The sequence below is a fragment of the Nothoprocta perdicaria genome, unplaced genomic scaffold, assembly GCF_003342845.1.
Source record: "Nothoprocta perdicaria isolate Ctin4 unplaced genomic scaffold, notPer1 scaffold_71, whole genome shotgun sequence".
NCBI classification, from domain to species: domain Eukaryota; kingdom Metazoa; phylum Chordata; class Aves; order Tinamiformes; family Tinamidae; genus Nothoprocta; species Nothoprocta perdicaria.
Genome location: NW_020455988.1, coordinates 654927 through 676364, shown reverse-complemented (window position 1 = coordinate 676364; position 21438 = coordinate 654927). Strand labels below are relative to the sequence as shown.

Here is a 21438-nt window from a genome sequence, read left to right as displayed (position 1 = left end):
CAGTGCACAGGGCAGCAGCACCAGAGCAGCCAGCTGAGCGCGGTGCCGCCCGCCTGCCGGGCCGGGCCGCGCTGCTGCCCACGGGCCCTGCTGCCCCCTGAGCTTCACCAGCCGGAGGGAGCAGCGCTTGTGGCCAAGGGCCTGTCAGAGCTCCAAGCAGCCCGGAAGGCAGAGGGTGCCAACGGGGATCGTGTCCCACGTGCAACCACGCTCTGCTTTCACCTGCAGTCGAGCCAGGCTCTGAAGATGCTACTCAAAGTCCTAAAGACAGCGYGAGGTCCTTGAGCTGCTTGATCCTGCCTGATACTCTTCAGACTTCTTTTTGGCCTTGTAAGGCATCAAGAACTATTTCTGAGATGGAAGCAAAATAACAAATGCCACACCTATATGATTTGCTTACCTCCACGTTAGGATGACGTGTGGCATCCTAATTTAAATGACTATTACAGCCTTTTTTTGAAGCAATACTACCTGCTCCATCTTCCTGTCAAAGAGAACGAACAACCATGTTTATCCTTACAACATACTGCTTAACAACCTCGTCTTAGGTCACTCGTACATTAATGATGTTTACTTTAAGGCTATGCCTACAACGTCGAGGAGGCACTTACTGACTTACCGATGGCTTGGCAGACAAATTTGTTGTTACAGCCCTGATACGGAGCAGCAAGGCACTCCTGCACAGCCCGTGGCTGCCCAGCTGTACCGCCTGAGCGGCCCCAGAAGTYCCCCCGCTGGAAAGGGGAAGTGTTTCATTAAGTTAACTCCCTCCCTCAAGATAAAAAAGCACAATTTAACTGAAACTCGGAGGGATCTCCACTTTCAAGCGCCTGCTACGAGAGGGTACGCGGGGGCACAGCCTCCTCTCACTTGCGAAAGGCGTCTCGGGCCGCGGGCAGATTGCTCTTCCCCTCYGCCTTGCGGGGCGTCGGGCGCACGGGCTCATGCGGCCCCGGCAGCAGATGCAGCGGGGGGAAAGGGTGTCACGCTTGTCACTCGGACTCCTCCGGCGCACGGCAAACGCGCCAAGCTGCRGGTGCCCTCCTCCAAGTGCACCAGGTGGGAGCCACCAGGGTCCCAGCGGAGTGATGTCTGCCGCACCCAAGAGAGGGAGGGAGATTCCAGCAGTGCTCCTGGGCGCTGACACAGCACCCACATCCTCAGGGCACGCTCCACATGCCCCCGGCGCCACCAGGGCACCCCTGAGGGGYTTCAGTGCTGCCTCCCCACGGTGCCTCTGCTGGGGAAACTGAGGCCTACCACAGGTTATGTAATTCTCCTCAAGGTCACACCGCGACGCGCAGCAGAGCTGCGGGGAGGGCACATGAGTCCTCAGTCCTCATCATGCCCTTAGCTCATTCCTCCACACTGTGTCTCTCATGGGTTATTTGGTTAATGTATACTCCCAGATACCACCCCCTCCATCCTCTTTTACTGGTTTGCCCTATTCTGATGCCAATTTTCTTCTGGAATGTGAACAAAATGGGAAGCATCCAGCACTCCCAGCCCAAGAATACCTACGTGGTCTAACGGCTCCTGAAACGAGAGCCACAGAGAGCATCCTTCAAGGGCTAAGGAGCCTGCTGCTTAGAGGAGAGCAGAGCTGTATCAACATCTAAATGGTCATTTAGACAGTACTGCTCCCAAACATGCACAGGAGCCACTGGAGGAGCCTGGCGAGTCCCTGGGGGACACTGGGAAGGGCTCGCTGAGCCTGGCCAACCTACCTGTTCCCCAGCCACTCAGCCGCTCCTGCCCTGCCATGGGCACAAGCAGAGTGTGGGGTGACGGGGAGAGCCTCATGAGGGGTGCAAGAGGGGCCACCAGGGCGGGAGGAGTGGTGGGCACAAGCGGGGAGCGAGCTGCAGGTGCACTGCGTGGGGCAGGGGTGGGCTTRGGGGCAAGCGCGGCGGCCGCAGGGAGCGAGGCCGGGCCGAAGGGGAGGCCGGGAGGAGGATGGCGGGCGTGCAGGTGCGGCGCAGAGCGGCTCCCGGCCCAACAGGTGGGGCAGCAGGGCAGAGCGCGCGCTGCCCGCGGCCGGGCCCAACCGGGCTGCGCCACGCCACGCCACGCCACGCCACGCAGGGAGCACAGGACAGGGCAGAGGGGGCTGTGGGGGCGAGGGGCTGTGTGTGCGCATGTGCACGCATGTGTTTGCATGCGTGTCTGTGTGTGCGTGTGTGTGTGCATGCGTGTGCATGCGTGTGCATGTGTCTGTGTGTGCGTGTACCCAGGCAGGAGGGTGGCAGCAGCGCCGAGCCCGGCACCCCCTGCCCACCGAGTCAATCCCCACAGGCTGCAAATGAAGTTCCTGCGGGCGCGGGGGGCAGGTGGGGGCGCGGGGCTCCATTTCTCACACACCTGCACACGTGCACACATATGCACACGCGCACACGCACACGCACACAGACACACACACACACACACACACACACACACACACACACACGGCGGCAACTTGTGTCGTCCGCTCGGCTGCGGGCGGCGCGGGGCGGCCGCAGGGGCTGGGGGCAGCAGCAGGAGGAGCAGGAGGAGGAGGAGGAGGAGAAAGGGAGCGGGAGGAAGGGCCGGGGCAGCGGCGGGCACGTGCGCGGCGCCGCACAAGGAGACGGGAAGGGCGCGGAGGGTCCCGCGCGCCCCGGCGCAGCCCCGGATGGGCTCAGCGGCCGCGCGCGCTGCGGCGCGGAGCCGAGCGGCACGGAGCGGCATGGAGCCGAGCGGAGCCGAGCGGAGCCGCGCGGAGCGGGCGCCGCCCGAGCCGCCGCGGGCTCGCGCACTCACCAGTTCTCCTGCATCCACTGGATGGCTTCATTCTCGTTGAACTGCTTCTCGAATTCGTATTCTTGCAAAGTCAACACTGACATGTTCATTGGACCGGCCTCGGCGGGGGGGGAGGGGGGATGGCTGCCTGCGCCCCGGCGCCGCTGCGACCTGCCCGCCGCCTCCCTGCGCGCCCCAGCGCCCTCCGCTCGCCCTGCGCGCCTCAGCGGTAGCCCCGCTCTGGCATCGCTCCCCGGCCCGCTCGCCTTCTCCTCCCGTGCCTCGAGGTCTCCTCCTCTTCTGCATCCACCCTCAGAGGAAATGGAGGCGGCGCGGTCTTAGTGCCCGTCCCCGCGGCGCGGCGCGGCGCGGCGAAGCTCAGCCCCGCTCGCCTCGCCGCGCCTCGTCGCGCCGCGCCGCGGTGGCGCGGGGACACCGGCCCGCAACGGGGACACCAGCCCGCAACGGGGACACCCCGCACACGGGGACACCCGGCCCGCACCAGGGACACCCCTGCCTGGCAGCTCCTGTCCCCAGCAACGCCACCCCTGCGGGGCTTGTGCAGCTGCCTGCTCCCTGCATCCCCACGGCTGCTGCCTGCTCCCTGCATCCCCACCACAAGCTCCAATGGGGCTGGACATGGGCAACGGGGCAAAGCATGAGCCCCTGGGCCCCCAGCCCCTTTTGGCAGCTAAATGCAACACGCACCTCTGCAGCCACGGGCTGGTGTCCGCGCTGCCCTGTGTGCCCTGGCACCGCCATGTGCCACCCCAGGCTGCAGGTGAGGGGCTGCTGCTGAGCTGCCCCCCAGAGCGGCCCCCTACCCACGTGCAGACCCCATGGGCCTGGGGACAGTGCAGGATGCTCTGCACGCTGGGTGGGAGACCCCGGTCTGGGGGCAGCGGCGTCTTGCTGGCTCTGCCCGGCTACGGCACACAGTAACCTCATGTCCTCTCCCTGGCCCCGCACGGCGCTGCCACGCTGCTGTCTCGGCAGCATCCCCACGGCCCGGGCGGCACGCGCGGGGCTCACCTCACCGGGGTGTCAAGCAAGACCCGCAGGATCCCGCTGCTCATGCCGCAACTGCGTGGCCGCTCTCAGTCATTAGGTATTGCTCCCTGCCCAGAGCCTCAACAGGCCCTGCTCGGCAGGGAGCGCAGTCGGCACAGGCTGCATGGAGGCTCCCGGGGGACAGGCGGGTAGGAGGCACGTGGGAGGCGTCGCGGCCGCAGCGCGTGGGCCCACGTACACGTACGGTGCTGGCGGCGCCCCGCGGGATTCCCCGGCGCTGCGCAGGGCAGCGCAGCGTGTCCTGCCTGTGCCCCCCAGCGTGTCCCAGGCAGGGCCTGGGGCCATCCAGCCTGCCTCTACTACCCGCCAAAGGGGCCTGGGACACAAGCACGGCCAGCGCAGCCAAGCGCCGCCTGCTGCGGGCCTCTCCAAAGGGGCGAATCCAGGCCCCGCTGCTGAGACCCAATCCATGTGTTCTGTAAATTCACTTCCATGGCTGGCATGGAGGTGAATTTGTTCTTGTCTTATGTTGGTGCAGAGAGATAGCAGCCCTTCTCCTAGCAAGCTGACAAACCTCCTACAGCCATGTGGGCTATCCTCATGAGCAGATCCAAGGACAGAAAAAAACCTTTTGACCTTTTGCAAAATGCTGCCCAATAATTCTTGACTCAAACATATTTCCTTTTTTTAGAGGTAGACACTGCCACGCTTCTAATTTTCTTGTCCCTCCCCCCCCCAGATAAAACCAAGCTACATACAGGCTCTTATATTTGCTTACAAGGAAATATATACTTGCATGTTAGCAGCCTGGCTATTCCCAGTTACCAAGTTACCAAGTCAAGTGAACTTGAGATATTAGAAATCATATGGTTTTGGAAAGTCTTCCCAATATCTTTCTTTTGCAACCCTCAATCAATTTTACATTAAAAACTTGGGTGGCTTAATAGCCTGTCCCATTTCATGAGTGGGTTGTAATTTATGCTTTGAGTTCCCCCGCAAAAGAAGAAAGTTGCTCAGAAAAAAAAATGCTTGGTATGCAAAGGATCCCAGAACACATTTGATGGACTTAAAAGCTCCGGAGCAGCCGAATGGCCAGAGGGTTTGGGATAGCTGCTGCCTTGCGCTGCGTACTCCCAAGGCCCACCCAGGGCTGGCAGGGTGCACAGGATTAAGCAGAAGGGGATGAAATGCCATGGCAAGGACTCCTCTAGGCTGGGGCTGCCGCAGGGATCCCGAGGAAGCTAACAGCTAGTGCAGGATCTCCACGCGGCAGCAAGGCCCTGGGAGCCGCGTTGGGAGCGAGCGTGCAGGGCACGGTGCCGCAGGCACAGCCCCGGCAGGGTCGGAGCCCCGGCTGCAGCCGTTTCAGGACATGGAGGGACCGCCTCACGATGCTCAACTCTATGGGGAGACCTATGTGTCTCAAACACCCAGCAGGAATCTGGAGAGATTTTACAGAGCTCACGGGACGTCCGCCACAGTTGAACCATCTGCAAGGAATTCCTCTTCCATTGCTGTGCTGGCACCACGGGAGCTGCCACAGGGCCAGCCGGAGGGCTGCACGGAGCGCCGCGCTTTCCCAAGGCCTGCCTGGGTGCTCGCAGGGCCTGCAGGACCTTCCTGGCCCCGCTCACACGCTGCCGGGTGCTTATATTGACTGCACCCAAGAACAATGAACAAAAATGCCATTGTCTACTCCAAGGGGAAATAGCTTTTATGTAACCATTAAAAAGTAACATAATTCTCAGAAGTGTTCTCACAGAACACCTCTAACATGAAGTGAAAGTTGTAAAAACCTTTCCCAAGAAAGGGTGTGGGGAGAAGGATAGGGTTGCAAAATGAAATCCTCAAAAGACGAGGAACACAAGCTTAGTCAGTCCTTCTGTGCACATTCAAGTGCCTATTTATGGTTTTTTTTTTTCTATGGGATCCTTGTTTCCTGTAGTAAGTGGGTAGTGATTGAGCATTCTTTTGTATTCTAAAAATTTAGTATGTCGCCTAAGCCTTTATAGCATGCATGCCAGCTAAATGCTACGTTTTATACCAGTTAGACATTAATGTCATTTCCATTTTACCCCAAACCTTTGGTTGAATAATACAAGCAGCCTCATTCAGGATTTACAAAGAATGGTCTAATCAGGTTGGCCACCTTACCATTATCATTGCTGTTATTAAGCAAATACCTTTTCCTCCCTGCAACAGTGCTAATCTATTACAGAAACCTTCAGGGTTCTATTGCTGTAAGGAGTCATTTTGAACTGTTTGTCGTGGTGATGCATAGCTCAACCCCAGCTCAACTCTGAGCAGCTGTTGCCAAACGAGAAGCTACGCTGCTGACAAGTCAGCGTAAGGCACGGCGAGTGACAAGGAGAGACGACATCGTGACTTAAACATGGCACCAATTACTAAAGCAAACAAAAGCCTGAAGCAGCTCTGTGTGTTTGAAAGCTGGTTTTTTTCATCTGTATTAATTGATGTATTGAAAGATTTAATCTCTCTCTCTGTAATTTTGCCTTATTTAAAAACAGAGTCACATGCAAAGCAGGGAAGCCATGGAGACCTGGAGTTTCCTCTGTACCACATAAGCTAGAAGCAACCAGACAGTGCCCTTGGACAAGGCAGTGGTAGCTGGAATCAGGAATCAGTAAGGGAAGCCTCTCTTGGGCCACTGGCTGCTCCTGATGGGCCCCAGCAAAAGGTTTAAGCCTGTGCCAGGGCGTAAAGAGAAATGGCCAAGGGATGTTTACGGCCAAGCTGTGTCGAGCCAGGCCGGTCAGGTGAGTCTGTGCTGTGCTCAGGCACGGATGGCTGGGAAGCTGCTTGGCGGATGCGGGGGAAAGCCCATGCAAACCCTGCGAGCAAACTGCTTCACCGGGGAAGCGCTGGCTCACAGCACATCACTAAGTGCTAATCAGACCTGAGAGAGTCACCAAGGGATGTAAAGCAAACGATTGTGCCATCCTCCAGATGCATGGCATCACCCGTGTCTCAACATACTCTTACAGCAGCGAGCTGGAGCGCAGCCTGGCACCATCACGTGCGCAGCAACACGCCGTGTGCTCCGGGGCCAGGGACACGTAACCCGCAGCGCTGCGGGAGCCAAGGGGCAGGCAGGTGCAAAGGGCGGCGGGGAGCAGCAGCAGCAGCAGCAGCTGAACGCCTGGCGTGCCCGCCAGTGGGGCCAKCGCACGGCTCGCGCCTCACCCGAGCCCCCACTTCCAAACCTTTCCTCACAGCCACGGGGAGCCCGAGGGCTTCCCAGCCGGYGCTGGAGCCCTAGGCCGCGGCGCTGGGGCAAAGTCTTTTGAGGCTATGGTGCTCATGAGGTCTTGCACACAAAATGCAGCCCAACAGCAAGGCCTCCCTTATAGATATCACAAAATCAAATGTCCTCTTCTTCCACAGACCAGCAGCAGGCCCAAGCACCTCCCACATGGTATTCAGAGGTAAAAGGTACCATTTTTTGTGCACATTATCTGCAAATATATCGGCAGTTTTGTAGAATGCTTCATGCCTACAACCAGGGAAGAGGACAGCACTAAAAGCTTGTTTTCTTCTCCAGAATCTTGGATCTGATAATACCGGTACATTTTAGAAAAAATAAATGGATTTTCATTGTTGGGAAGCCACGAAAGCAGTCTATCTCTTTCAGGGAAGGGGGTGAGGCAGGGAAGGAAAGGGCAGGCGCGCAGAGCAGAGGCAGCCACCTTTGCTGAGGCAGCTCAGGCTGCGGAGCGAGGCCAGGCGGGAACCCCAGGTAGGGATCGGGCTAAGTCAGATATCACAAGGGCTGGTGCTGGGAATAAACAAGCTGAACACCATGCTTTGTGTGATCAATGCTGTTATCCTATGCCTATTTATGTGTGGCTATGTGTGTACTCTGAGTGATGAGTGAGAGGAGATACAAAGATAGTGGCAAGCGTGTGTGCAACAAGCACTCCCCACACTTTCTCCTACCTTGGAGTTTCTTGCAGGCCAGTTTCTGTATATTCCATAATCTTTGAAAACGCCCAGAAAACTGACAGGGCCTTGGGCAAAGTGGCCCCGCAGAGAGATCGTGGGCCCTCTGCGGCCTCGTGGTGAGGTATTTCTCCTGGCCTTTGGAGCCTCTAGCAAGGAGCCTGCCTGCCAGCTGCGATGAGGCAAGGGGAGCCGTGCAGGCCTGGACTCTGCGCCCGCTTCTGCTCCGTGCAGGTTTGGCTGCTTCCCGAGCCAGCGGGCTGATATTGCTATCTCTGCTCAACAAATCGGTTCACTCCCCTGCCTAAAAGGCTGCTGTGCAATAGCGTGATTGCCAAATGCCCCGCGGCTCCATCCCAACTCCCGCGGCTTGCATGGATTCAGATCCCGATGGCGGCACAGCCTCGGCGCCGCCCCGTGCCGGCCGGTCCTGCCGAGCTCAGCAGCGACGGGATTTGGTGCCGTGCTCACTGCCTGGGGCATCGGAGCCAGGGCTGGTGTTTGGAAAGGGCCTGCATCCCACTCGCTGCCCATTAGGAGATGAGAGTCACCACCTGGAATCCCCCGGCAGGAACGCAACACTAGTATTCATTCCTGTTAATTATGACCAAACTATTACAGTTCGCATCACTACTGATTATTACTGTTATTAAGTCAAACACAGATGCACTAGGCAAAGCCCACGGAGAAACTACAAAGGTGAGGGCAGGATTTCAGTGCCCAGCCGCGCTGCGCTGCCCTCCGCGGCGCTGACGACACGGCGCAGGAAGGTGCCAGGCGAAGGGCAAAGCGAAGCCTCGCTCTGCAGGACGCCAGTGTCACTGCTCCCCACACAAACACTAACTACAGCCCACTTCAGGCACCTACTAAAAAAGCGATGCCGAAGCTGTTGCTTCAAAAATGAAAATGGGAATTGATTGCTAAGCTTTTTCCCCATCCTTTTGTTTCATCAGTTGAGCTGATACTGCAGCCACTGATGAAGGGGGTACAAAAAGCTGAGCCTGTCTTTACAGTCTTCTCCTTTAAAATCTTTAGCTCTGTGCAGAAAAGTCAGTTACTTTGGGCTATCTGGAATCTGTGCCAAAAAAAAGTTTATAAAAGGACTTTACTTTGCAATTTAGAATTATGTGCACTTCAGAAGGCAAGGAAAAGAAAGTTGTACAGAAAAATAGTTATGCAGGAAACTAGTTGCATAAAGTTTTAGAGAATTTGTTTTCTAAAGGGTCATCTTTGTTTCTTAAATACATCCTTGAGAATCTTCTGGATGACACAAGTATTTTTTAGCCTCAGAAGTCCTTTCTATTGGCATGACCAACACATTCACGTTAACACCATGGTCAAGTCATAAAGGGATAAGAACAAATTAAAATAGTGATGAAATGGAAAACATTATTGTAGGAAGTCAACAGGATCAAGGGGAAGATTTTGTTAGCAGTTGTGTGGTGAGCAAGCTGCTGTTTTGGAAGCAGGGGGATGCCTCTTTTACCCAAACACAGTAGTCACTGCCCCTGCAGGCAGATTCCTCACTAGCCATTTCAGGATGAGCTCATGCTCAGAGACACAGGTGCCCAGCAGGGCCATTTGAGATGTCTTCCAGCATCCCGTGTTGCTCCAGCAGCAGAGGCCCAAGCCCTGCCAGCCCTGAGGGCACGCTGGGCAACCGAGAGCTCCTCTCATGGAAGCAGACACCACCACTTGGGCAACCCGTGAATCAAAGGTTGTTTGCAGTCTAGCAGAGGAGTCACAGGGATGACTCTTGCGGAGGTTACTCGTGCTCTGAAGGATGAATGCTATCTGGGGAGCGTTCCAAAGCAGCAGGTCATCCTGCTCTCCACGCTGCCACCGATTGCCACACCAGCAGCCCAAGACTGCCTGGGCGGAGGGGCTGAGCCACCCGCTGCCACAGAGGGGAGTTTCTGCTCCCTGCTCTCCCGTTGGCTCTGCGCTGCGTCGGCTTCCCCACCTCTGGCCCTCTCCTGACCCCGCACTGAGCTGACTCAGCTGGTGGGGAAGTCACCTTAGGAGAAAAAGAGAGGAAAGAAAAACACAGAGTAACTAGCCTGGGTAGGGACTGCACCGGCTGCCTGGTGGGCCAGCTCTGGCTCATGGAGGGCGTGAAGAGCACGGCTGCTGGTGGGGCTGAGGGTAAGAGAGAATCCCCCTTAATATTTATTTTATTTTTTATTATTATCTTATTTTATTTATTGCTATTTTGTTTTAGTGAGTAAACAGTCATCTATCTAATGATCTGTAACTAGGGAAATGCTGGGTTGTACAGCTAAATGTTGTCCAAGGATAAGCCTGCATGGCAAGGAAGCAGCAGAAAACAACTCACTAACCAGCGCTGCAGGCCTGGGACAGATTAGCCTTAGGCTAGTTATTCTACCTGGAAAGATGCAAGCCCAAGTTCGCTTCACTTGGTCAACATGTGCTGCATGTGGGAGAGCTCCCTGTTTCAAAGTGATTCCAGTTCTAGCACCAGAACTGAAGCTGCAAGTTGTTGCCTGGGCCTAACATGGGATACAAATATACCTGCTTAGCTAAGACTGAATACAAAAATGGGTGACAAAATCTGCCAATACGCATGGGGGGTTTTGTGTGTTTGTTTGTTTGTTTGTTTGTTTTCTCAGCATTTTACCAGCTGCAGGAAAAGCCTCTCCAAGAAAATGAATTATCTTGCCACAGGAATATAAGAAATCTACCATTATCCTTGTTCCCATACTTATTTGCCCAGTCATTTCCCTCTCCCCTTTCCAGGACAATCCACAGATTGTGGATGAGTTTCCAGGCATGCTCCTATGACTGCTGAATGAACGTGACCACTGAGCGCCCTGAGGCTCTGACCAAAGGAAGATGCTTTTCACTTCCAGCTACAGCTCCCCATTGGCTTCCATAGGAGAGGACACTGAATCAAAGCATCTCCCACCTGGGTTTCTCACCTACCTGAACTAATCCGCAGTAAATGGCAACTATGACTTTTAGCACTTGCTTCATGCAGCGAAACTTCTGCCACGGGCAACTCATGGTGTGAGCTCTACAAGCCAAGGAGCCTGCTGCTGCTTTCTGATCCCAGCAGGCTGTCTGCTGGCCTTCACTCCGGCTCCAGAGGCAGAGGCACAAACACCCAGTTAATGGCTATGCCGCAGACCTGGGAACCTAAAGACTGGCGTGTGTTGATCCATTTAGCCTCAGTTTCCAAGAGCCTTCTGGCAAGTCTCTTTAGTGCCTCTGCTTTGATTTTTCCCTGAAGAGCAAAACTCACAACACTGCCAATACTGGGGGTTTAGCAAGGCTAAATTCATTATTGGGTGTTAAAAGTTTGCAGACACTCAAAAGAAATGTGTTATTCCATGTACAAAGCCTAATTATTAAGTTACGTGTGTGCTACAAATACTGCCCACAAATTTAAAACGTGTCATATGTATACTGTTAACAGTATAAACACTTGTCTGCTATTTGTGGTCATCAGTGAGGAAAGATCCAGATGCCACAGCACTGTAGCTAGGTGTGAATTACTAATAAGTCATATAACATAATGACTGCACTTACTGTGATGATCCACCGGGACAAACAGGGAAAACTCCAGGGTGCTTTTCATTACGCCAGAGGCACAGCCCTGCCTGGGGAGAACACAGAGCCTGGGAAAGCCCTGCACAGAAAATGGCTCTGTAGGATTGCCCGTGCTCAAGGAGGGAGCTGCTTTGGGTTTGCACCTCTGCGCAGGGCACATACCAACTTCCCTTCACGAGCTGGTCCAAAGGCAGGGAAGCCCTTGCCCTGTGTCTTGGGCCCTTTGGGATACTACCCAGGCCACGTGAGGGAAAGGGAGCAGGGCCATCCCTGCGCAGAGGTGCTGCAGAGCCCTACCGAGGCAGGCCACAGAAGGCAGGTCTCTGTGCCCCCTCTGCCATTTCCACTGCGCTCAGTGATGGACTACACACAAATTCCTTAAAAAATGATCATCTTGCAGGTTGAAGCTGAGAGTTTTTCTGTTTCTTGCAGCATGAGAACAGCAACCACTGAGGCAGACGGGTTACCAGGCAGCTCCCAGGTTACTAGAAGCTTAATGAAGAATAAAGGAAAAGTGCCAAGCCCTCTCAGTCATAAGCTGAGCTCCCCATCACCTCAGCAAACCTGCCACTCCATAAAGCATCACGTGAGTGGGAAGGAAGGGCAGCCCTGAGCAGCAGCCTCAGTGATGCCCACCCGCAGGAAGCTCACACAGGTCTGCACACAGGCCCCCTTCCCCGAGCAAAGCGGGGCTTCTGCGCTCCCGCGCCCAGGGGAGACGCGGTGCCTCCTGCGGAAGCGGCGAGGCTGAGCGGGAGTCCAGGCATGAGCAAAGATGCTCTCAGGACGCTGCAGCCCGGCCAGCCTCAGCATCCTCCGCAGCTCCCAGCTTCTGCTGGCTGCCTGTGCCCTCTGCTGGAGCCTCCCGCCGGGACAGCTCAGGGCGAGCAGCGGCCCAGGCCGGGCAGACAGGCACATCGGTAACATGCCCAAGACCCCTCCGGCTTCATGCCGCAAGTCCCGGGGAAGAGCGGAGTGCCTGAGGCAGCAGGCTGCTCCGTGGAGCCCGGCCGGGCCCTTGCAAGGCGTCTCCCAGCGCGAGCAGGGCGCGTGCGGCGCCGGGCCGTGCACAGAGCGGGCGCTCTGCCGGCGAGGCGCATTCGTGCACGCACGAGACGGAGCGCAGGGAAACGCTCTGCTCCGCCGGGACACTCTGCCCCGGGAGGGAGCAGCGACAGGGCTGTGCACGGGTAACACAGCCGGCTTGCTAGGCACGGGCAGCCCTGGGTTTGCATGCACAATTCCTCGCGTAGGTTTCTACTCTCTTTGGCTCTTGGAAGTCCATGGAGGAGCAGCATTTTGCACCAGCTGATCCCATCCAGCTAGGTCTGCCAGGAACTCCCCAAACATCTCCTCTTTGACGGGCAGCGAGGCAGGGAAAAAGCCTGTTTCACGTGTGCCCCCAGCCCGAGTATCCTGAATCACGTTTGCATTCAGCAGTGCTGCAAAGACCTCCCGGAGACCCATGTGAACAATAAGGAAACGCGTGTTACTGCCTTGCTGGCTCTGAGGGGCCGTGAGGGACACACGTGGTTGCATTTTGGGGATCGTTTCTACTCTCGACTACAGCAGCGGGTATCACCAAGGAATCACCTCGAATTTACTTTAGGATAATAAAATGTTTTCAAGAGGAAACTTCTTGGCATGGAAACTACTCTGTAAGAGCTCTTTATCACACATCCACACCATTCCACTGGTCTACACAGAGTGATGGGACAAGTTTTGATCCAGTTTTATAGATACTGGAAAATCCTCCTACATTAACAGTGGTGTCATTTATAACTGAGAGGATTGGAGCTGACTTGCCATGAGGGCTCCTGAAGCCTCTGCTATACGTGCCCATGCTGTGGCTGCTGCCACAGACAGACCTCTAGGTTACCAGAGGTCTATAAACAGACCTCTAGTTTACCAGACCCCCTTAAATAGGCCTCAGCACCCAGATAAACACAAAACATGATTTTTTTGTCCCACTTTTGCCCTTTGGTTCCCTGGCAATGGCAGCCCTTAGGACTTTTCCCTGTTGTGTTTCTTCTACAGACTTCCAGTTCCATTTCTTTGGATTTATTAACCTGGCACCTGGCAGCTCTCCCTTCACACCAAACTCGTACGCCTTGGCTTCGGAGCAGTTCAGGAAGTAAAGACAACAACAGCACTGCGTGTTGCATGGAATAAATTACTGCCCCAACAATTAAAAAACCAAATAGCAAACAGAGCAGAAAGAAATCACATCTTTCTCCCCATCTGCACACACACGCCCCAGAAGCTCTCAGGTGTGCTTGGCATTTTGTGCTCCTAGGCCAGGCCCTTGTGCAAGCGCGGTGCCCAAACGCTGCGCGGCAGAGCCCGGCGCACGCGAACAACCGGCTGTGGTGGGGCTKCGGGCGCCCCGAGCCCCCGGCTCTGCCGCCGGCCCTGCCCTCGGCTCTGCCCTCGGCTCTGCCCCCAGAGATGCCGCTCGCTCCCGCCCGGGCAAGGCGCTCGCGGCCGCGCTGCCCTCAGGGACGGGCTCCGTTCTGCAGGAGGGCTCCGCGCCCCTGCTTTGGCTGCAGCCCCACGGCACTGCGGGGGCACGGAAGATGCAGTGCACTCAGCCCCTTCGGAAACCAAAGGGAAACCACTTCCCTCCTGTGTTACCTCTGCAGAGGAGCCCGGCCTCAGAGAGAGAAGTCAGAGACCAGAGAGAAGAACTACTGAGGAGCAAGGAAGAAATGGAGAGAAAAGAAACAAAAGGAAAAGGGGAAATTACTCTTGGGAGACTTAGACAATGACATTTGTTCAGCTCTTTCAGGCCCTACTTTGTGTACAAAAACACTTACTGAAGCAATCCACCTCTCTCCTATCCATGAGTCTAAGCAAACGCACACATCCTCAGCACCCAATATCTCCCAGGGATCTTACAGAATACACTGTAACATGCAATAAAATAATAGTTTGCATATTGCAACCTGACTGCAATAGGAGTTATGAGAGGAGCCAGAGATTAAATTAATAATGCATTTACATACATATATCGTAACTTAACCACAAGCAGCACTTTTCGGTAGCTGAAACCAAGGGCAGTTTTGCTAGTGATTTTTGAAAGCTGTTTCTCTGCAATTGCAGCCTAGAAGGTCATCGCCCTCTTTCTCTACAAGCACAAACTAGCTCTACCAAATGCCATGCAATAGCTCAAGCTGCAGGGAAGACTGAGTCAAAGTAAATTATGATTATGGAAATGCAGTTTCTGACTCTTACAGAGTATCTTTAGCCTCTGTCCTCTTGTGAGCCACAGTGATCACCACCTTGCTGCAGCATCTCTTACTTCGCTCTCCTCACGCTTGCAGGGCCCGGCTGACAAATGGTGACTTCAGTCTCACGTTAAGGAACTGAAACCATCATCTGTGGTTGGAAACTCACTTCTTTAAACACTTCATTGCGGAGCAGCACAAGGACTGAATCGCAGACGGCGCCTCAAGGTCAAGCCTCTCTGTACTGCGAGAGATACCTCACTCCTTAGGTAGGAACACATCTACCTGCTGGTACCAAGGGACTGAATGATCCTCATTAGCAAGTGCTAATGCTTTTTTAAACACATCTGTCTTTAGAGAAATCAAAGCTTCAAACATGCAATATGTCCTTTCCTTTATACGCTTTTTTAAATATCTAAACCAAATATCATTTTAATTTCAAGAGTAGGAACCAAAGGAAAAACATACATAGGCCAGTATATGAGAAGTAGCATTAAAGGCAGGCATGACTGTGTGGAAGCTCTCTAGACTACCAGATGAACACAACTGCACTGTAAATTTTAATTGTGAGGCCAAAAAATGAAATTTTGTTGCCAAGTGCAGCTAAATGCAGCACAGAATTTAGTTTGAGGTGATTAAAGTCACTCAGAAATGCAGATTAGTTTAGCTTTCTGTCTGGATCCTGTGTTCCCCTTAGCTACCTGTAAAATATTTTTAGAAAATTTCCAAATTTCACCTCAATACTTTTAAATCCAAAGGTTCAAATTTTCATTTTGTTTTGTTTTTCAATTGGTAGCAAAAGGCATCATCTACCAGAAATCCAGCAAAATATTCATTTGTGACTCAATCTTATCCTTCTCTCCAAACAAGGAGAAAGTCTGCTTTAGATCACCTTCAAGCTAATGCTAACTTGAATTTTCGATCCGTCCCCGGACAGAAAATCCTTTCCTGAGCTGACTTGCCTGGGGAGGAACCTGGCGTGTCCTCCGGTGTGTCTTCTGGCACCCCTGCCCAGCCCTCCGGGCCTGGCTTAACCTCCCTCCTGCCACGTCCCTGTCCCTGGTACCTGTGGGCCCCGCGGCATAGCGGGGCCAGCTTCTCTCCCGGCCTTCCCAGCGGGAAGATGGGCCCCCGGGCGCTGTGCCGCCGCACTCCCACTGCACTAGCAAGGGCTGCGCAGCCTCTGAGGGTTGCGGTGACCAGGGGCCACGGGCTGTAAGGCCACGGGAAACCATGGTCTGCTCCACGGAATGCAGGACTCTCAGCAAGCAAGAGCTATAATGGGCACCTAGATGCCACTTAGATATTGAGATTTCAGTCAGGAACAGCTGGGCCCTGTTGCATCAGGATTTCCCAAGTTTCCATTTTTAAGACAAAATCCTAACTGGCACTTGCTTTCGGTAGGGAAAGTGTGTTTTCACCCGTTCTGCACGGGTCTGTGCCTATTACTTTACAGAGCCAGATCTGTGGCACATTTGAAAATGAAGTGGTCTCCTTCCTTTCCCTCCTACTGGGCAGCAGTGCACATTCCGCAGGGCGCTCACGGTATCCTTAAGAGCCCCTGCCTTCGAGCTGAAGGCCARTCACCTGTCTCCAGAAAAGAAATATGGAAAGCCATGTGTATTATCTTCTGTGCTTCCCTCCAGAAGGGCAAGGACAGAGCAGTTCCCAATTGCTTCCCATCCTTGCAGCCCCAAGCAGCGACAGCCACGGCGATTGCTGGGATCTGCACAGTGACCTAACCAGAGCCAGGCTGCCAGCCTCGGTCGTGTGTGTCAGCAGACAGCAGTCAAACAGCAAAGCGTTTTGGTCACACTCATGGGGATTATATTTAAGCCGATGACCTATAATGGGAAGATTCCCCTTGTCCAGGCCCTTACAAACCCATGTGCATCACGGGACACTTTGGTGGGGGCACCCAAGGCTCCTCACAGCTGTAGCGGAGATGAGCGCCTTGGGCATCAGCTTCACACTCCTTGTTGGAAGCTGGTCACCATCATAAGCCCTCCTCTCTCCTACATCTTGTGCTGTACTTTTCTTATGGGAATGACTTTGCAAGGGACAATCTGTATGTTTTTGAAGGGCTTTTTTGTTTTGTTTTGTTTTGTTTTGTTTTGTTTTGTTTATAATTGCATTAAGGCATTCTGGGAAAAATTCCAGTCTATTTTCTGTGTCTATTATATTTGCATTGCTAGGTAATAGAGTCTTTTACAGCAATGTCACTAAAAAGAAAAAGATCAGCCATTTGATCTCAGTTTCTTTTATCAGCTCCAGAAATACATTTTATTTCTAACCTGCCTCTAAGCACATGATAGCAGCAATTAAAGGCCTTGGTAGAAACTGCAGACCAAAATAATCTGTCCCATCTTCTTGATCTGCTCAATGGGGAGAGGAGAGATCAACTCATCAAAATTGCTATTTCTACAAGCCACGCTCTTAAGCACTGGTTTTAACAACAGAAGTGAGACAAAAAAGCATAGCAATCCTACTGTGTGAATACAGAATGCACGTTTCTTCCCCAATAAAATGTTCAAGCCCTTTAGGYCAATCACAGCTGAACCTTGATACAGAATCCAAACTGAAGTCCACTGCCTCACAGACAATACCATTCTTCCGGGGGGGAAATGTATATTCTGGTATGCCTAAGCCTTTGCATTTCAGTGACCAGCACATCTACCTGGCTGCACAAGCGAGGAACTGGCTCGGTGCTCTCGGCTGGCATCAGGATTTGGCTTCTTCCTGAATGCAGCCTGTCTCACATCTAGGAGTAAACAGCTGAATGGAAATAATTGGCTAGGGAGGCTGCCAGCCAAGAAGTGTGGAGGAGGGCAGTGCTCCTAAGACTGTGAAAGCTTGTGTTCTACTTTCGGCCCCTCTGACTTCTGCACAGCCCTCACTTATGCCTTTAATTATTAGATTTGCAGAGCAWGCTCCTGAGAAGCGCTGCACGTCTCGACGAGCAAAGGTAGCTGTAATCACGCAGACACAATTTATGCACTTACACATTTGCAAAAAAAACCTTTTCAGCACTTCTGACAGGAGACAGGCGCTTGGATTCCTTAATGAAGGGGAAGCTGAAGAGTATTTTTTCTTTTGGTACCMATCATGTCTGATTTAATTGGCCTGGATATGGGTGGATATAGATGCAGAAATCCAGCAGTCGAAGCCCAACACTGCCTTTCCTTCACTGTGGCTCTCCGAGACACYAGTGGATGCCATTAAACACATCTGCTTTAACGCTGAGTGGCAGTGGGGAAAGTTGGAGGACACAGCGAAGGACAAGGGACTGGTGCCTGGATGAATTTCCGTTTTGGTGTGGAAGTGAAGGTCAAATTTAAGGGTTTTATAGGGCCCTTCTGCAGCTCTCCTTGCGCTCGCTGTGCCTGGAGACAAGTCTGGCTGAAGCGGCCCGAGGGGAGCCTGATGGGCACACGCACGCCAGAAACTGCCCCGGCTCTGCCGCTGCCTCCACCTGACACAGCAGCCCATGCAAGACCCCTCATTTTCATTGCTATCCTCTCTCTGTCCTTGCCTGCTTAGGCTCTACCTTCTTCGAGATGGGGACTTGTTTGCTGTAATACTGCCGCGCACAGTGGCACTGCCACTTGGAGTTAAGAGACAGAATAATAATGCAACAAGGCTGCCCTGTAAAAATCATTGACCTCCCATGAACCCGACTTCCACTGCAGCACAGTTATTTCCTCCAGAGCTGAATTTGGCCTACTTTGGAAGACACTGAAACAAGAAAGTAACCTAATTTCTTGGGTTAGGAGCATTCCAGTGGGAAAGTTTGCAGTCACCACCTTTGAAAAATTAGGCTGTGATTTTTTTCTCTGTGACATTTTCTAATGAAAGTTCATTATCAGTAATTTGACCATATCCCTGGTACAATTAAAAGCACTGTGTGTGTGTGTGTTTGTGTGTGTGTGTGTGTTTGGGGTGGTACACACCCAACACGCCAGGTAAAGCTCTTTTTCTTGCCAGAGCTTCTGATTTAATTGAACTTGAAATGTTTTATTTTTTTTTTCCTGAGAATCAGGGCAAAAGCAAGTGGTGAAATCCTCAATGTCATGGGCTTACAATTCCTTGCACAGATTTCCGGCTTTGCATGGATCACTCCTTACCCCTAGAAGGGATTTATGCATGATGGCCAGTAAGACAATTAAAAATGTTCTCCAATGATAAGGCTTGGCTTTTGTTTGTGCAAGGCCTCCCTGCCTGCCAGCACAGCTCTCCATCCAGCGTATTCTATTTAAGTACACAAAATTCTTGCATAGGTGCCTGATTTTTCCACTATTAAAGATTTATCAACTACAGAAAAACAGTATTCCACCTCCACAATGGTAGCGACAAGATGAAAAAAAAAATCATTTTATTTTTCCTTATTATTTTGTTTTCAGTGGCAAAGCTGTCCGCACTGCCTGGACAGTAAACTATGATAAATTACTAAAATAATACTAATGGTAATGGCAAATAATAAAACTAACGACTCTAGGAAAATTGCTGAAGAAGAACAGGCAAATATTACTATTAAAGGACATTTCAGCTGCTAAATACTTGGAGAAAAAGGAGACAGGAATGCTGTGCACTGCCCCTGGGCACTTGCTAATTGCATGCTGTCGCTACAAGCACGTTGCCTTAGCTAACAGGAGCCTCGTGGGAACGAGCGGCACTGTTACCTGGTGCAGCAGGGAGCCCCGTCTCTGACCRCGGGGACAGCGGCTGGTGCAGGACCCGCTGTGGGCCTGGGACCCCTGCACCTACCCGGGCAGCCGCAGCCAAGGTCGTGGCGAGAGCGAGGCCGGCGGCTCCGAGCACCGCCACGCTGCAGCCAGCGCCGCRCAGCAGCGGCCGTCTGTGGCACGCTTGGAGACCCACGGAATTGTCACTGACGAGGTGACAGAAGCCGCAGCGAGGCAGCGAGCAGCAGGCTGGCGCTGGGCTGCCCTGACAAGCTTACGGAGGGCAAAGCACCTCGAGGCATCGCCAGCGAYGCCTGGCGCTTCCCAGGCCTTGGAGGTCTCAGTGAACACTTGGGCTTGGCAGGCTGGCCTAGTGTTGCCCTCTGGCAGAGGGGAGGAGCTCGTATCCCCGTCGTGGGCTCTCCAGGTGGTGGGCACGAGACAGAGTGCTGCACTGCGCTGCRCTGCACTGAGCTGCAGCGTGTTGAGCTGCGCTGAGCTGCTGAGCTGCGCTGTGTTGAGCTGCACTGTGTTGAGCTGCACTGCGCTGCACTGAGCTGCAGTGTGTTGAGCTGCACTGCACTGAGCTGCACTGTGCTGTGCTGCATGTGGCGGCCCCGCGAGGCGGGGAAGCCTCCGTGCAGCCGTCTATGGACGAGGCAGGGACACGGCGGCCGCTCCGCTGCCACTGCCCTGCCTTTGCTCTGGGCAGAGACGCGGCGGCCGCTCGGCTGCCGCTGCCCTGCCTTTCCTCTTCTCCCGCGCTCCCCTCCGGGAGGTAACCCACGCGGCATGCCACTTCTACAGCTGCTGAGCATTGCGCGCAGTGTAAATCCATCTACTGAACTGGGTTTGCAAGCAAAGCCTGCAGGGCTTGCTCACATATATTAGACAGGCATTAGGTGGCAGTGTGGGCTGGAGGCTCGAGGATGGGGGCAACGAGCAAGATTCACGTGCCTGATTCTTGCTGTACGRTTCTCCAAGCCTTGCTTCCTCTGTCTGGAAAATGGAGCTGGCAGCAATGGTCCACTTAACTTCTTCTGAGGATCAATTAGTTCATGTCTTAAGAGAGCTCTGAGCAGAATAATGCACCCCATGTGCAGAGAAATAGTCATATTTCTCTACAGAGAAAATAGAGTCTGCTGTAGAGAAACAGTAGAGAAATTTTTCTTTGAAATCAGTTTAATGTGACACTTGGTTGCTGCAGTGACATACCTGATCCATAATTCAGACTAGATACTCTCAACAGTTCTATTTTTGGCTTTCAGAGAGAATCAGTAAGAATTTGCAGCTAACTCTCACTTACCAAACTGTCGTCTGACAGGCTGATCAGAGCTAAGTACACTGTAGCTAGCAAGGAGCTAGTAAAATGCTTCATAAAGTCACCAAAAGCTAGAGCTGGAAGAGGCCTAGCACGTCATCTAACCCGCCTCCTTGCCGCTGAAGGATTCTGCTTTATTGTACATTTTGCTAGAGCTTTCTCTAGGCTGTGGCRAATGTCTTTAGAAGTTCCTGGGATGAAGGAGCACTCAGATTTTCCGACCAACTTCAGCCTCCTTTTCCCTCTGACTCACCCCATGAACTCCAGCAGGGCGCACCATGGCTTTGCAAGCACACAGCGGAGAGCGACGCTAAAGCCAGGCAAGCATCAGCACATGCCGGGTAAATTCTGCCCCAAACATGCTCGGACCCAAGCGTGGGTCCTACCCAGACCCATTTCGACCACACAGCTTTTGTCTGTGCCACTGATTTGGTGCCTTAGCCAACCCCCTGTGCTTGGCACCAGCTCACACACCTACACAGCCCTTAGCCAAGCGGCAGCTGCCGCCCGCGCGGGCCGAGGGGCGATCCCTGCTCCCGCCACCAGAGCATTGGCAGAGCAGCTGCTGCTGCTGCCGAGCCCGGGAAGCAGCGGCAGGGCTCCCAGGCGTGCAGCCTGCCCTCGCGGCTTGCTTGCCCACCTCTGGGATCCACAGCTATGCCGTCCTTCAGGCAGCCACAGCACACTGCAGACTCGCTGCACTTGTTCTGTGCTCCCATCCTCACCCATTKCTTATCTTCCGGCAGAGTCTCCGTGTGGGATTTTCCCTTCCTTTGGATTATTTCCATCTTTCCCTTTGCTCACAGAGGTAATTTGCATATTTTCACCTCAAATCTCACAGTCTTATATCTATGCTGTTATCTTCTGCAGCTTTTTTCTTTTCTTCCTCCAGAGCTTTTACTAGTAT

General features: G+C 53.5%; 1 protein-coding gene and 1 long non-coding RNA gene across 2 annotated transcripts in view; one reads left to right on the top strand and one right to left on the bottom strand.

Annotated features, from left to right (window-relative positions):
* Positions 1 to 2881, bottom strand: part of ELOVL6 (ELOVL fatty acid elongase 6) — a 58591-nt gene extending 55710 nt beyond the window's left edge. Inside the window, exon 1 of the mRNA XM_026050847.1 lies at positions 2782 to 2881. Coding sequence (XP_025906632.1) covers positions 2782 to 2870 — 89 coding nt within the window. The 5' untranslated portion in view covers positions 2871 to 2881. The remainder of the gene's footprint in view (positions 1 to 2781) is intronic.
* A 6917-nt stretch (positions 2882 to 9798) lies between these two features.
* On the top strand, positions 9799 to 11385 carry LOC112957253. The gene is made up of 2 exons (XR_003251183.1): positions 9799 to 9876; positions 10489 to 11385. It is a non-coding gene; the product is annotated as an uncharacterized LOC112957253 (long non-coding RNA).
* Positions 11386 to 21438: the final 10053 nt, after the last annotated feature.